The sequence below is a fragment of the Antechinus flavipes genome, chromosome 5 (genome assembly GCF_016432865.1).
Source record: "Antechinus flavipes isolate AdamAnt ecotype Samford, QLD, Australia chromosome 5, AdamAnt_v2, whole genome shotgun sequence".
Classification (NCBI taxonomy): Eukaryota; Metazoa; Chordata; class Mammalia; order Dasyuromorphia; family Dasyuridae; genus Antechinus; species Antechinus flavipes.
In genome coordinates, this window is record NC_067402.1 from 160,073,538 (window position 1) to 160,088,745 (window position 15,208).

General features: G+C 35.5%; 1 protein-coding gene across 1 annotated transcript in view; it reads right to left on the minus strand.

The window, feature by feature from the left end:
- Positions 1–3,054: 3,054 nt before the first annotated feature.
- LOC127564240 (endosome/lysosome-associated apoptosis and autophagy regulator family member 2-like) overlaps positions 3,055–15,208 on the minus strand; it is a 92,818-nt gene continuing 80,664 nt past the window's right edge. The window contains exons 2-3 of the mRNA XM_052000653.1: positions 9,296–9,416; positions 3,055–3,321 (exon numbers count right to left, since the gene is read on the minus strand). Of these exons, the coding sequence (XP_051856613.1) occupies positions 3,305–3,321; positions 9,296–9,416 (138 nt within the window). The 3' untranslated portion in view covers positions 3,055–3,304. The remainder of the gene's footprint in view (positions 3,322–9,295; positions 9,417–15,208) is intronic.

Below are 15,208 nucleotides of genomic sequence, written 5' to 3' on the forward strand. Positions count from 1 at the left end.
ATAATTAGTATTGTATGAATCTCCCCACCTTAAATCTTCCCTAATCACCTTCCCTCCACCAAAAAGTAACTACTTTCTTAGACTTCACATACTAATTAGTTCTTTGCCTCTTTAGTACAATTATAATGTTTATAATAATAACAGTAATAGCTAACAATAATAAAACAGTCCTTTATGGTTTGCTGTTATTGGCCAGAACTCTGAACTTGAAACAAGGATTCTTACAAGGTGTTAAGTCAGTGGAATTGATAAAGACAATGCTTATCTAATTTAGCATAGTGCTTAATAGTTCTCTAGTTCAGTACATGTACTTAATATAGTTCTACAAGATTCACACCTATGATAATGTAATTATAAGAGAGCATATGAGCTCAGACAAACTCAGCCAGCATCAGAGCCAGAGAAGACAAGCGGACTGGAGGCAGGACCTCAAGCTCTCGGAACCAAGGAGAGACAGATTCATTCACTTCATCTCACACTACTGTAGAGGCTGGCCTCCTACACTTCCCCCACTGAGACCAAGGCCCATCTGAAAGGCTCTCCTTTTGCAAAGTACTTTACATTTATTAATTTTCTGGATGCTTACAATAACCCTGTGAGGTTGTTATTTTACATATTATTTTACAGATAAGAACACTAATGTTTAAATATTTTGCCCAGGATCAAAAAGCTAGTATCAGAGACTAGATTTAATTTTGAGTGTCTCTGACACCAAGTCAAGCATTGTTCCACTAAGTTGCTTCCAATAATATCATCTCTGTTTCTGCCTGATCCCTCAGCAGGCTTTAAGCTCTCATAGGGCAAGGACTATGTTCTCTTTTAAAGTTTGCATCTTCCCTCACATCTGGCCTAGTATTCTACACATTCAATGTTTATTGAATCAATGATTGTTCCTATTTTAGGTAAAAGTAACTTTTACAAGTCCTTAGGGGAAAAAGCCTCTCATCTACTATATTTTGAATAAATTTTTCATATATTAGGTTGATAGAGACTTCACCTACCCTACATTTGGGGTGGAGAGGGAAAATTGATCTTTATTATATGTTTCAGGTGATCATAATACAAATAGAAAACAGGTTGAAGGATTCCTTCTTTTGTTCAGGCCATTATTTTTTTGTGAGGCAATCAGGGTTAAGTGACTTCCCCAGAGTCACACAACTAATAAATTGTAGAGTATCTAAGGCCAGATTTAAATTCAGGTCCTCCAGACCACAGGGCTGGTACTCTCTCTGTTGTACTATGTAGGTGTTCCAAGTCTTTCTTTCTAAAAGCAAAATTGCCTCTCTAAGAAAACTGCAAGACTTCTCATGGGCTCAAAAAGAAAAAATAAAATCAGTTCAGATTTAGTCCAGGGTCATAAATTAGCTAATTTGGATAAATTAAAATATACAAGCACACACATATGGTGAGTATAGGAAAACTACAAGGAAGGTCAATGGAAAGGAAATGTGCAAAGTAGCCGATGAGATCACCAAATAACAGAGAAGAATAGGTGTAGGAAATCAATTTTCCCTGAGTAGTAAATATGTTCTTACACTTCAGTCTTTATCATTCTTCACTTTTCCTCTGCCTTGGAAAATGTCAGTCACTCCTTAGCATTCTCTCTGACCTTGAATTATGTGAATTGTGCAGGATTATTTTCTCACCCTTCTCTTTTTTCATCTTTCAACGGTACCTCTTCACCAGCTTTCCTATTACTTATTACCTCAAAATCTGGTCTAGAATTCCCTATTCCTCTCCTTGTGTCTCATTCTTTCCTCATTTTCATTATACATTCCTTAAGTGCTAATACTCATCTGCCTCTCAATAAGTAGTCTCTGCCCATCAAGGCAGTGTGATGCCTCACTTTGTCTTAGCTAGCCTACTAAATGAAAAAGACAACCTCTCAAGATGAATCAGGCAAAAATGAATTCCCTTTGTCCCTTTATTGGTGTCTGTTGCTAAAAGGTAAATGAAACTTTGCAGAAGAATTTTGAAAGTCAGACAGTACTAAAAGTAGTCAGTCTTCTCACTTGGCGCATTTATGATAAGCCCAAATAGCTTTAGCAGGAATTGTCCTAGGAAAGAAAGTATGGGAGGGAAGAGAGGACAACAAGCATCATTGGGGCATCATTCATTACCTCACATGGGGCAACAACTGAGCTCTGTAAAACTAAGACAAAGCACCACCACCAAACTAGGACAATAAGTGGTAACTAAAATAGGGCCAAATGACAGCCCAGAGACAAAGCCAAGGATTTTTGCCAAAGAATCTCAGCAATGGTGGTTTTCAGAGAAGCATAGTCTATAATGATCCATAAGAGTCTGTTCCCAAAATAAGGCACATTTCACTCCATTCAGATCTTACCAGTTCTATGGGCAGAATTCTTCAGTCATCATATATGAGAACAATTCATCTCAACCCAAACTGAAACAAGATCAGGTGTTTTTTAAATGGCAGGGTGGAGTGGAGAGGGAGATCTTGCTTAGGTGAATTTTACTGATTTTGTACTTCTAATATGACAGCCCAGAAGTTACCAATAAGCAAAATTGAGTTGGAAATAAAGTTTCTAGTCCTACAGGATTCAGAAAAGGATAGGGTTATAGCCAGGAGACGAAGTCATAAGAGACCTACCATAAAAAAAGATTACCCCCCAAAATACTTTGTTTTTTTTCTCATTTACAATTCTCTTTACATAAAGGAGTGTGATCATCAGGGAATCTTAGACACCTTATTATTTCTCCTTTAAGGCATCAGAGTTTTCAGAAGAGCACTAAATGAAGGGTCTGTTCTCAGCATAGCATAATATCAGGTATGAAAGATAGAAAGTAGTATAACAATCTCAGCCTTTGAAAAGAAAAAGATAAGCTTTCATTTTGTGCTAAATGTAGAGACAACTTGATTAGCCTTAGAATATGGAAGATGGGTAAAAGTTCCACTTCAAATATATTCTCCTTTACAAGTCTCAACTTTCCACAGTTTTAGAAAACTATCTTAATACTATAAGTTGCAAAGGAGATGCTGGGAATGAAGGGAGAAGGGAATGTGGATAAAAGAACATTTTTCACTGGAAGCTAACTATACTAGTGAGATAATAAAGAAAAAAGAAAAAAATCTCTACAGATATGAAAAAATTAAATCAAATCTTTTATTAAACTTTAAAAAAATAGTTAATGTATACCTTCATTTCCTTTTTGAATACCTTGTACTTAGCACAATTCTTGGCACAGAGCAAGCAGTTAAATATTCTCTTCCTTCCTCTCTCTTTTCTCTCTCTTCCTTCCTTCTATTAATTTTCCTTCTTTTCTTGCTTTTTTCTTCCTCTCACCAAGAACCAACAACTGAGAATTAAATGAGAGACAGCATTGTATGATATGCTGGATCTGGAGACAGGCAGACTTACAAATTAGAAGACCGGTTCGAATTTCCCTTCTGTGGCTTTTTGGCTCTGTGAACCCTAGATAAATCATTTAACTTCTCAATGCCTCCAAAATCTCCTGAAGACTTAACTAATAACTCTTAAGAGATAGACTATTATTGGGAGGAGGGAAGAGGGGGAGGGAGTGTTGCTGAATCCTTGGAAGGTGGCCAGACAATCCACCTCTGATGCTGGAATCCAAACCTTTCCAACTTGATAATAAATACCAGAGCTTATATTCCAATAGTACAGCCTGTAAGAACCCAGGATTATTTCCATGACACAAAATAAGAAGTCTTTATTGGTAGACTAAAAATATATGCTCAGAAAAACAAAATTATCTAAATACATCTCACCAAGTTCCAGCAAATAACTACAAAGTATGACTAGATTCTTGACCTGGTCTCTGCTGTTGAAGAAGAAATTACGGAACCAATAAGAACTGAATTCAAATCTGATCTCAAATACTTATTAGCTATATAATCTTGGACAAGTCACTTTACCTTTGACTGCCTTTATTTCTTCCTATATAATATGGGGCTAATAATAGTATCTCCCACAGGTGTTTTGAGGATTAAATGGAATAATATTTGTAAAGCAATTAGTACAATATCTAGTATATAGTAAGTAGGTAATAGTATGATAGTAATAGCGGCAGCAGCAAAAGAATGATAATCAATTAAGGCTAATAGAGGCAATTCAAATTTTGATAAGGATGGAGGCAGTGAAAAGGACTCAACTAGATACCCAGATATTCCTTTCAATTCTAAGACTATGTATAATTTAACACATCTCTTCAGGTCAAGCCATGATTTCCACTTTCTTGCCATCTTTAAACTCCCTTTTATAGTTGTCTTCCACCATTAGAATACAAGCTCCTTGAGAGAAAAGACTATCATTCTATAGCTCTATTTGGAATTGATTGTGAGATATGGAAGACACTGGCACAGGTCCACACACAGCATGGGATGCCCACATCAGAGAAGAAGTCATTCTCTGTGACTAAAGCAGAGCCTCAGAGCTCAAAGGAAATGTAAGATATGCAAATTTAGAGACAAATCCATTCCAAATGTTCATATGAAGTATTTTTGCCCAACCTGTGGTGCAGCCTTTTGAACTTGTATTGCTATGAACAGACTATATTCAAATCTTGTCCTATATTTTCTGGTTACTGAATTGATGAAGAATCTTGGAAATTGAACTGAGTTTACAGTCTGACCCCATATAGTGATGTCATTTTAAGAATAAAGGACAAAACAATATTTGTATTCCCAACATACAGCAAAGTACCTGGAACAGTAAGTACTTAATAAATGTCTTAACTACCTAGATATTTCTGTATCTTCTTATTCTTTCATATAAACATATGTGTATGTACATAAATATGTACATATTTGTGAGTTTTCATATATATATGTGTGTGTGAATATAGCTGTGTTTGCTATAAATAAACATAAAGTCTTAGAAAATTTCCTAGAACGATAAGTTTTAGCCAAGGACACAGTCAGTATATGTCATAAGTGATCCTCAAATCCAGATCTCTCTAGCTCTCCATTCATGAAGCCAAGAAGGAAAATGGGGAAGAGGAGAAAGAAAGAGAGCAATGAGTATGACATTGTGAATTTAGAGTTGATCTGGAGCCAGAAAGATTCAAATTCTATATCTAGCCCATCCTGGCTACCTGACTCTGGGCATGTCATGTAATTACTCAAAAGCCCAAAAATCTCAAAAAAAGATCCCAACCTGCATTGTTATAGGAACTTCCTTATCTAGGAGTTACCTATACAAATGAAATTACAGGCCCAATCTCTATTCCCTAGCCCTATGTAAATAGAGGTAACATTTGCATATATGACTACATTGGACTCTATATAGTTCAGTATCTCTAAAATATTCTATGCCAGATTAACAGATTAATAGAAATAAAAAGAGAAAAATAAAAGCAAAAACTCTATACACATCTATTGGTTAGCCCAAAAGTTTTAAAAGCAGCTTTGATTTTCTATCTAGAAAAATAGATGAATGCATAATTACATCACAAAGTATAATGCTAATAAAGACTGAGAAAGCAATACTTACCATTCCCCTACCTAAATAACTGAAATTACTTTCCAGATGCATGGGCTGCTGAATAAGGAATTAAAATACAAGTAGTAACAATATTGTAAATCAAAATGACATAAACTGAAATGTGAAGTCACAAATAAACCTCAGAATTTTACAGGACTATTTTTAAATGAGATGAGCCAAAAGACTTGGAAATTGGATCTAAGACATTTTTATTATTCATTGGTTACTATAGTACAGAATTGTGATTATTCCTCTTTAATGAGAATAGGTGGGAGGAAATATAAGTAGACTGAATTTTGAATATCTACATTTCAAAGAAAGAGGCAAAAGGGCCTTTTAAAATTGTTGCTTTGCTACAAATCTGTGATTTCCTCAGAGAGAGGAACTCCCAGTATAGAAATTTCCTTTACTGGCATGGATCACTTATTTGTTTCCAACTTAGTTACATCACCTACTCATCTATCTAGATGTGATGTGAAGTTAAATGTCTTGCCTTTGGTCATACACATGTGTCTGTAAGAAATAGGCCTTGGAACCTGGTCTTCCTGACTTCAAGGCTATCCTTTTGTTCATCCTCTTCCAGTAGCCTTCGTAGGTCAGAGACCTCTGAAGTTTCCTCATCTTCTGATATGTGAGTTACTCTCCAGAAATCCCATTTGAAAAAGTACAAATGCAAACTATATATGGCTGGGTTCGGCTCCTGCCACTCCAGACAATTCTACTACATTGCCCTCTCCTTCCCCTATTTTTCACTTGTTTTTAATGCTGTCTTCGTCTATTAGAAATTCCTTAAAGGCAGAGGTTTTTGTTTTCCTTATGTTTGTATTCCAAGCATTTAGAACAGAGTTTGGCATATGAGTATTTACTAAATGTTTCCTACTGTAATCCAATGCTGAATTACCTCTCAATAAAAAGTGTAATAGAATAAACTCAAATATATAGACTCAGCTTAGCAAAAAGCCTTGTCAAATTCTTTATGTAAATGAAGAAATCAGCTATTCAACCAGTCAGCCACACAAAAGCAAGCACTATCTGAATTTGCTCTGATTTAAAAGCATAAAGCTTGGGGTGATCTTCCTCCAAAGGACTTAAGTCCCATCATGAAATTACCTTTTGGCCATTTGTTTTTTGGGCAGCTAGTTGGTACACTGGAAAGAATGCCAGAAATGGAGTCAAAATCACTCATATTCTCGAGTTCAAAGCTGACCTGAGATGCTTGTTAGCTGTATAAACCTGGGCAAGTCATTTAACCCTGTTTGCCTCATTTCTTCTTCTCTAAAATGAGCTAGAGATGAAAATGTCAAATTATTTCATTATCTTTGTCAAGAAAACCCCACAAGGCATCAGTAAGAGTCAGATAACTGAAGATTTGTCATTTAATTTAATTCAACACGGATCATCTTCTAAATATGTCAACACTGAGAGTCCCTTCACTAAACCCTACTTTTCTATTGCCCTATTCTAAATGTTCCCGCTTCTACTTCTACCCACAAAGAAAATATTTTTGATTATCAGAGAAGAACAAGAAAAATACAAGTGTCTGTCTTTTCCTAGAAAATCTATGCCTCCAAATAAATAACTACTAATCACAGTGACATTCTATCCAAACTCACAGAATACTGATTTCTGATTTTGCTCATACACAAATTTCATTTTCTGGATGCCATGATGGTTTTAGTTTACTTAAATCCACTGTTCTTTTCTAACCAGTTTGTTGTAAAATAATGTACTATTAGAAACCAAAAACATGAGGAAACCAGAGAAATTTGGGAAGACTTGTTTTAATTGAAACAGTATAAAGTTGGAAAATTATATCCACAACAACTTTAAGGCAGCTAAACTTCATTAATTGTAATACACCATCTTATTCCTAGGACCCAAAAAATAAAACACAATTCCTTCTCCTAAGGAGACAAGTAGAGCACCATGGTTTTTAGATGCCATAAAACATCAGATGTGGTTGCTGTGTTGGTTGTTTCAGTCATTTCTTTCTCCACTTCATTTTGCAGATGAAGAAACTGAGGTAAATAGGTTAAATAGCTTCCCCAAGATTACAAAGCTAGTGTCTAAGGACAGATTTGAACTCACATCTTCCTGACTCCAGGCCCAGCACTGTATCCACTGCACCTCTAGATACCTTAACATGTTGGTGAGTTTTGCTTAACAGTTTTTCTATGTTACATAGAAGGGTTTAGTGGGTGGAGGAATATTAAGGAATGGTGGTTAAAAAAAAAAAAAGACAAAGGCATCAGTAAAGTTTACAAATAATAACAAAATGCAATTTCATATTTTAAAGAAATATCAACATTTTTATTACAAACAACTTATAGCAATGTATGGAATTTAAATTTTCAGATAAACTCCAAAGTAAAAATTGTTCAAATAATCAAATGAAGTAGAAATAATAATAACAATAAAGCATACTATGTACTAACTAGCTCTAAATCCTGTGATTCTACTCCAAGATCATTTTATTAATGAAATTATTATAGGGTTGACAAATTTAGAAGATGATCTTTATTGAATCAAAGTAAATAACAAATGACTAAAAATGGGAACACATTTCTTTTCTCGAATAACTAAGCCAATGACTTCTGAACATCACTACCCCAAATCAAGTAAAATGAGGAAGCTCTGACACACCAAAGAGTGAATATATCAAACAAGTCTTACCTCTATTACCTTACCTGAGCCCAGGTTTCTGATCCCTGCTTTAATCTTCAGGCAGGAACAGTGAATAGATATCTGCCTTGCTATCATAGGATATGATATCATATCGTGTCTCCCACACACACACCCCACATCCTACCTGTTTCCCAGAGATTCATAACCAAAACAATCTTTTTGTTACCATAAAGGGAGATACAAGCAATTGATCAATGGCATCATTCCAAATTCTTAGAATTCTGTCACATATTGAATAGCAAGAAGTTCCTTTTCCTGATTACCATTCCTTCCTGCTCATCTACGTCAGTCCCATTCTTTTGATGTTTCTATTCCACTCTTCTTTTCAAAGTATCCTTTGGAAATATGGTTATATTGTTAACAAACTATCATTTATATCAGACCATAATTCTTCCCTAGAATTTACTTATAAATAAATGAAAAATATATTAATGTATATACATTGTTTTCTACTGATGGAACACAAACTCTTTGAAGGCAAGAACTGTTATACTTTCATCTTTGTAATGCCAGCATCAGCACTTGGGGCAGAATGGGTACCTAACCAATGCTTGTAGGTCAATAAGGTCTATTCTTCTAAACAGGATAAACAGATTTCAGCAAGATTTAAATAAGAAAAAAAAAGTCATCTGTGCAGAAGCTCAAATTATTGATAAAAAGGTAAAGTTTACAAAAGAAAAATGGAAATGTCCATTTTAATTAGAGATGCCTCTGCCTTCAAACCAATTTGTTCACTGCCATAAGACAAAGTGTTTAAATGTGCTAAGCAACTAGATTGATAACAAGATATTAAGCAGCATTCAGAAAACCTCAGTAGTATAAATGCTGAGGTGAAATACAGTATACTGCCAGAGTTGTCATCAGCTTAAAAAAATTCAATAAAATAAAAACACTACTACTACACCCTCCAGCTTGCAACAATGAGAGCAAATCAGGTTAAAAAAAATAACATTTTCTACTGGGTTTAAATCCCTATTGGCTTCAGGCACAAAGACACCTGGTTCTATTTGTCTTTCCAAGCATAAATGAAGAGGGTTCCCTTTTGCAAAGATCTCAGTGTTTATTATATTATTGTGTGAGCTAATGGGAAGCATTTACGTTTTAATCAATAAAACAGAAAATCAAAAAAGATCCAAACATACTGCATTCTTTCCCTTTCACAGGGTCAGGCAGTCCAGAACAGTCCACTGCAGAATTGGGAACGGCAACTCTCCACCTGGAGCCACTGCTATCACATTCCGTATATTCAAAGTGGTAATCTTTCTGCAATTATAAAAATGTTATTCATTTCAGCAAGCATGCACAAGATTCCATGTCATCATAAATCCATTATAAAGTTTTCCAACTTCAGTATCTCAGTTTGGGCAATCTAGGACACTTCTACTCCTGCTTCCATGCCCTTTTCCAATAGAATATTAGGCTCCTTGAGGGTTCCTTAACATTTAGCACATAATGCTTAATAAAAGCTTGTTGGTTCATTGATTCTCCATGTTGTACATTCACTTTAGCTGACTCTTCCCCACAATTCCCTAAGCCCCCACATTTCCTTTTCCCCCACTGTCTTTTGTAATTCTCTCATACTCAAAGAGAGAAAAGTAGAACTAGTAAGTTCTACCTCAATCAAATAAAAGAAGTGTCATAACCTCTCCTTGGTCCAGCTTAGTCAAGGATGAAAATATCTCCCTACCCCTCCTTCTCAATATGCTTACCATCACCCTCTACAAATCCTGTGCTTTGTCTAAGGAGGAAGAAAATAAAAGAGAATATATCCTGATTATTCTCATTCAGTTTAAAACCTGACAGCGGGTAAAAGAATTAGTCATCCAAACACTGAGTAGAAGACTTTCCAAATTTTTAAGTGGCTCACACAGGCTCAACACACACCCACCCCCAACATGCCATTTTTCAGCACATTTGCAGAACATCAGTTACAAAGTTGAGCCAAAATACTCTTCGCTATTTGATGCTACAAATTCTCACTTTGCTATTCCATAATCAGCAAGCACATTACATCTCACTTATGATAAAAGATAAGCTGGGGTAAAGAATGTCATCTCACCACTTGGGAGAGAGTGGCAGGCAAGAAACCTTAAATCCATCTCAAAACTTTTTTTATTACCTCAAATGCATCAGAAAAGAGGATTGCTTCTATCTTTCTTCATCTTTCCTTTATTCCTCCTCCCCAAAAGGGACAATAATGATGTTGGTCAGTGTTAATACCAGGAGAAATAAAACGTGTATTTTATTGGGATGATTTTTAAAGACCTTCTTTACAGAGGCTAGGAAGTGTGTTTACAACACCACATGTAATATCAGGCTTCTCAAATAATTTTGTTAGATTTATTGAACTTTTTTCCTATTTTTTATTCTTTTTTTAATAAGGGACAGCTTTCTGGGAGGAGAAAGATACTAAGAAATTTAGGTCTGGTTTTTAAAAAAGAAAGAAGAGAAAATGGAAGTTATATTATGACCATCTACATTCCTGGTTACCCTACTTCAAGTGCTGCAGGTAATAAAGATAATAATACCTTCTATCTGTTTAACAATTTGCAACTTACAAAACACTTGCACATACATTCTTCATTTAATTAAACACAGCTAAGTACCTAATAGAGGACAAGATCAGGAATAAGGAAGATTTGAATTCAAATCTAGTCTCAGACATGCAGTAGCTGTGTGTTCCCAGATCAAGTCACTCAAACTCTGCATAAGTTTCCTAAATTGTAAAATAGTGATGATAATGAAAACACCTAGCTCCCAGAGTTCTTATAAGTAAGAAATGAAGTAATAATTGTAAAGCACTTACCACAGTGCCTGGCACATAATAGGTGCTTATAGAGTGTTTCTTTTTTCCTTTCTCATTAATTCTTACAACTAACCCACAAGGATAGATAATTATAATGATCATCTAACAGACAAGTAAAACTAAGTTTCAGAGATGTTAACTCACTTATCCAAAGTCACACAGCCAGAGGGAAAAATAAAGACAAACTCAAGTTTCTGATTCCAGGTCCAAGGAGTTTTCTACCAGCTTATATTGTTACATTATTAGAGGAAATTCTAGAAAATAATGGACTATGTAAAGAAATTGACATATGAAGCCAAAAGACCAATGCTTCCCAGTGTGGGAACTTTATCAACAAAAATTACAATCCATCTATGAATAAATAATCCCTACTTTATTGTATATAGTATATTAGATTTCTTTAAGTTAGTTAAGTTACTATCCAAACTTCTTTTCACTAACTGAAAATAGCTAATCCTCAGCACTGAACTCCTGGACAGCTCCAGTGTGGCAAGCTTGGATAGCAATAAAGAGAAATATGAGTCATTATGAATAGTGAGATAGAGAAGCAATCAGGGAAAAATAAAAGGATTACCATGAAGCACTGAAGTCCCAGTTTAGATAAAATAAATTTTCAGTGATCAAAATTAGCATGCTTGCATGACTACTTCCAGCAGTAGTCACCAGCATTCATGTAAGATAAAGGAAGTGAATGATGAAGTAGCAACTCAGAAATTAAGTTTGGCAAAGAATTAGCAGCAACAGGATAAAGGCCCAAGGAATGAAAGTAGAAGAGAGCATATATTTTAACTTGGTTATTATAGCATCAAGACTTGCTAAGATGAATTCCAGGAGTGAAAATGGCAGCATAAGCAATAAATTGTCATAACTCTTCCATATTCCCTTCCAAACCATAAAATAGCACCCCTAAAAAGATTCTAGAATATTAAAGCCATTCTTTTAGCCCAAGAAACTTAGAAGATCAGCAAGAAAGGTCTGTCTCACTCAAATAAAAGTGGAGCACAATCCAATACAGGAAGCATCCCAGAAAGCCCCACCTCAGCAAACCAGTGGGAGATCTTGAGTCCCATTGTGGTGGAACAGGCCAAAGCCAACACCAGACAGACAGACACACACACACACACACACACACACACACACATCCTCATATACTTCAGCATTACCAGGGGAACAACAGGCAGAGTCCAGCTCTGAGAACCATCACATAGTTCAGTGTGGCTCCAGGTAAAAAGGCACAGACCCAGCCAAAGAGGCAGATATATATGGCTGCTTAAGCAAACAGGCAGTCACCAGAGGCTTGACTTCCACATAAGTATGTAGAATAGTAGTAAGTAGTAAGGCCTGGAGAAATAGAGAAACAACACACCAGCTTCAGCACACCCCAGACATCAGCAGTAAAATTCCAGTTCAGCACCCAGTAAGCTTAGACTATTCAGCAATTCCAGCCATCCTGCCCCATCCTACCCACTCACTGCAGCACCAGGTAAAAAATCATGGCCTGCATCTCCTGGCACAAGAAGTCTGAGACAGGGTCCCTTCCACCTAAGGAGTAGAGCTCAAATTAAAAATAAAGGACAAAAGCCAAAAAAGATGAGCAAAAAACAACAAAAAAAAGGAATCTAATTTTAGGAAATTATTATAGTGACAGGGAAAATCAAGACACAAACTCAAAAGAGGGCAAGACTGTTAAAACACCTATATGCAAAATTTCAAAGAAAAGTGGTCAAGTCCAGAAAGAACTTAATGAAGAGCTCAAAAAGAAGCTTAAAATCAGAAAAGAGAGATAGAAGAATTGGGAAAAGAGTGATGCAAGAAAAATATGAAAAAGAGTCAATACCTTAGAAAAGGAAAACAATTGCTTAAAAAACAGAACTGGTCAAATTAAAAAAATACAAAAATTCACTGACAAACAACTACAAAAAGTACAATTGGTCAAATGGAAAAAGAAGTACAAAAGCTATCTGCAGAAAACAATTCTTTAAAAATTAGAATTGGACAAATGGAAGCTAATGACTCTATGAGACATCAAGAATAAAAAAAATTCGGAAGAATGAAAAAATAGAAGAAAATGTAAAATATCTCATTGTAAAAATAACTGACCTAGAAAATAGATCCAGGAGAGACAATGTCAGAGTCACTGTAATATCTGAAAGTCATAATCAAAACAAGGACCGAGACAGCATCTTTCAAGGGAAAAATTGCCTTGATATCCTGAAATCAAAGGGCAAAAAAGACTGAAAGAACCAATGATCACCTTAGGACAGAGATCCCAAAATAAAAACTCCAAGGAACAGTATAACCAAATGACAGAACTAACAGGTCAATGAAAAAAATCCTGCATTTGGCCAAAAAGAAAAAATTCATATGTCAGGAAACCACAATCAGAATTACATAAAACTAAAATATTAAAGGATTGGAGGTTGTGGGACATGGTATTCCAGAAATCAAAGGAACTAATACTACAACCAAGAATCATCCATATGGTGAAAAGCAGCAAAATACTCCAAGTGGGGAGGGAGAATGGTCATTAATTGAAATAGAAAGATTTCAAGCTCTCATAAGAAGATCAGAATGGAACTAAAAAATGTATCTTCAATATAAAGACCCAAGAGAACTTAAAAATGGGAAAGGGGGGGAGTAAGAATGAACAAAAGAAAAGCATTCATTAAGTACTTATTGTGTTCCAGACATGATTTCTGTTTATATAGAGGTCTTCTACCATCATCAGAATCATAATATATAAGAAAAAGTGCTGGATTTAGAGTAAAAAATCCAAGGATTAAATTCTAATTCTACTACTCAACAGCTGAATGATTTTGGATATTTTGTCTCTTTGGGCCTTAGTTTCCTCTTCTGCAAAATAAATAGACTGATCTAGATAATCTCTCAAGTTCTTTCCACCCTTATATCTATGAATCTATAATCCTATAAAAATAAACTATATTCCCACAAATAGGAAATTTTATCAGCCCTACCCAAAATATCCTAAGTCCAAAAAAAAATTTAGACTCTATGTCTGAATTACCTACTAAAGTAGGTAAGTTTTATTCTAATTAGAATTAGTCATCATTAGACTCTTAGGAGAAAAAGAGTTGGCTTGTTTTGGGGGGTAAAGACTTAGAAGTTTATCCTTTCATTCCTCTGGTCCCCACCAAAAAAGGGGGGGCACAGGCAGATCGAAGCAATTTTAAACACTAACAGAAGGACCACTAAAGTCTAGACCAGGGCTTCTTAAACTTTTTCCTCTCAAGATCCCTTTTTGTCTGAGAAATTTTTATACAACCCTGGGTATAACAGTATATAAAACAGGTTTTGTATATAAAATATTTGCTGATGAACAGAATATGATTATACACTAAGTAGGTATTAAGAATTGAGAGTTTGATAGAAGAAATTTGTAATGGGCTGAGGCTTGAGTTGATGCACTGAGGTCCCAAGCACATGAGGCTAAATAGTAATTGGACCATACTCTATTAATATATATGCTTGGAGAAAGAATGGCCTCCGCCCACTCTTTGTGCAAGTCCTGATGTGTTGTATAGGAAATGATGTGTTTGGTGGGTGGAAGCAAGGGAGTGGAAAGGGAAGTGGAAGGAGAGACTGCTGGCTGGCATCTTGACACAGTTGCTCGCATTACTATCGTGACCACCCTTCACCTCCAAACCCCCTCTGCTAGCTGGCTTCCTATCGCAGCTGCCCATATTGCTATTGCAATCCTTCTTCACCTCTACTGAGAATAAAGATTGAAGATTTTCCCCTTAACCTGAATTCCTGACTCCAGCTGATTTTAAATATGTGGTCATCACAGAAATTAGTGAACTAGAAAGATTTGAGAAAGACTTCATAAGAAAAATGGATCTTGAGTTCAAACCAGAAGGATAACCAGGATTTACAGTTAATCAAGTCATCAATTCACTTGAATTCAAAACACAAATATTAAGGAAAAACTCACTCCTTTATCTCTGATACTTGGTTTCCTTCAAGTTTCACCTCAACTTTTACAAGAATCTTTTCCTATTCCTCTTTAATATTTGCTTTCCCTCTAAGACTATTCCTAATTTATCCTGACTATATCTTGTATATAGACTTGCATATATTGTCTCTGATGTTGGACTTTGAACTTCTTGACAGCAGGGCCTGACTTTGTCTTTCTTTGTATTTCTCATACTTAGCACAATACCTAATATGTAACAGGCATTGAATAAATGCTTGTTACTTTGATGAGACTGTATTAAAAAGCATTGGTCTG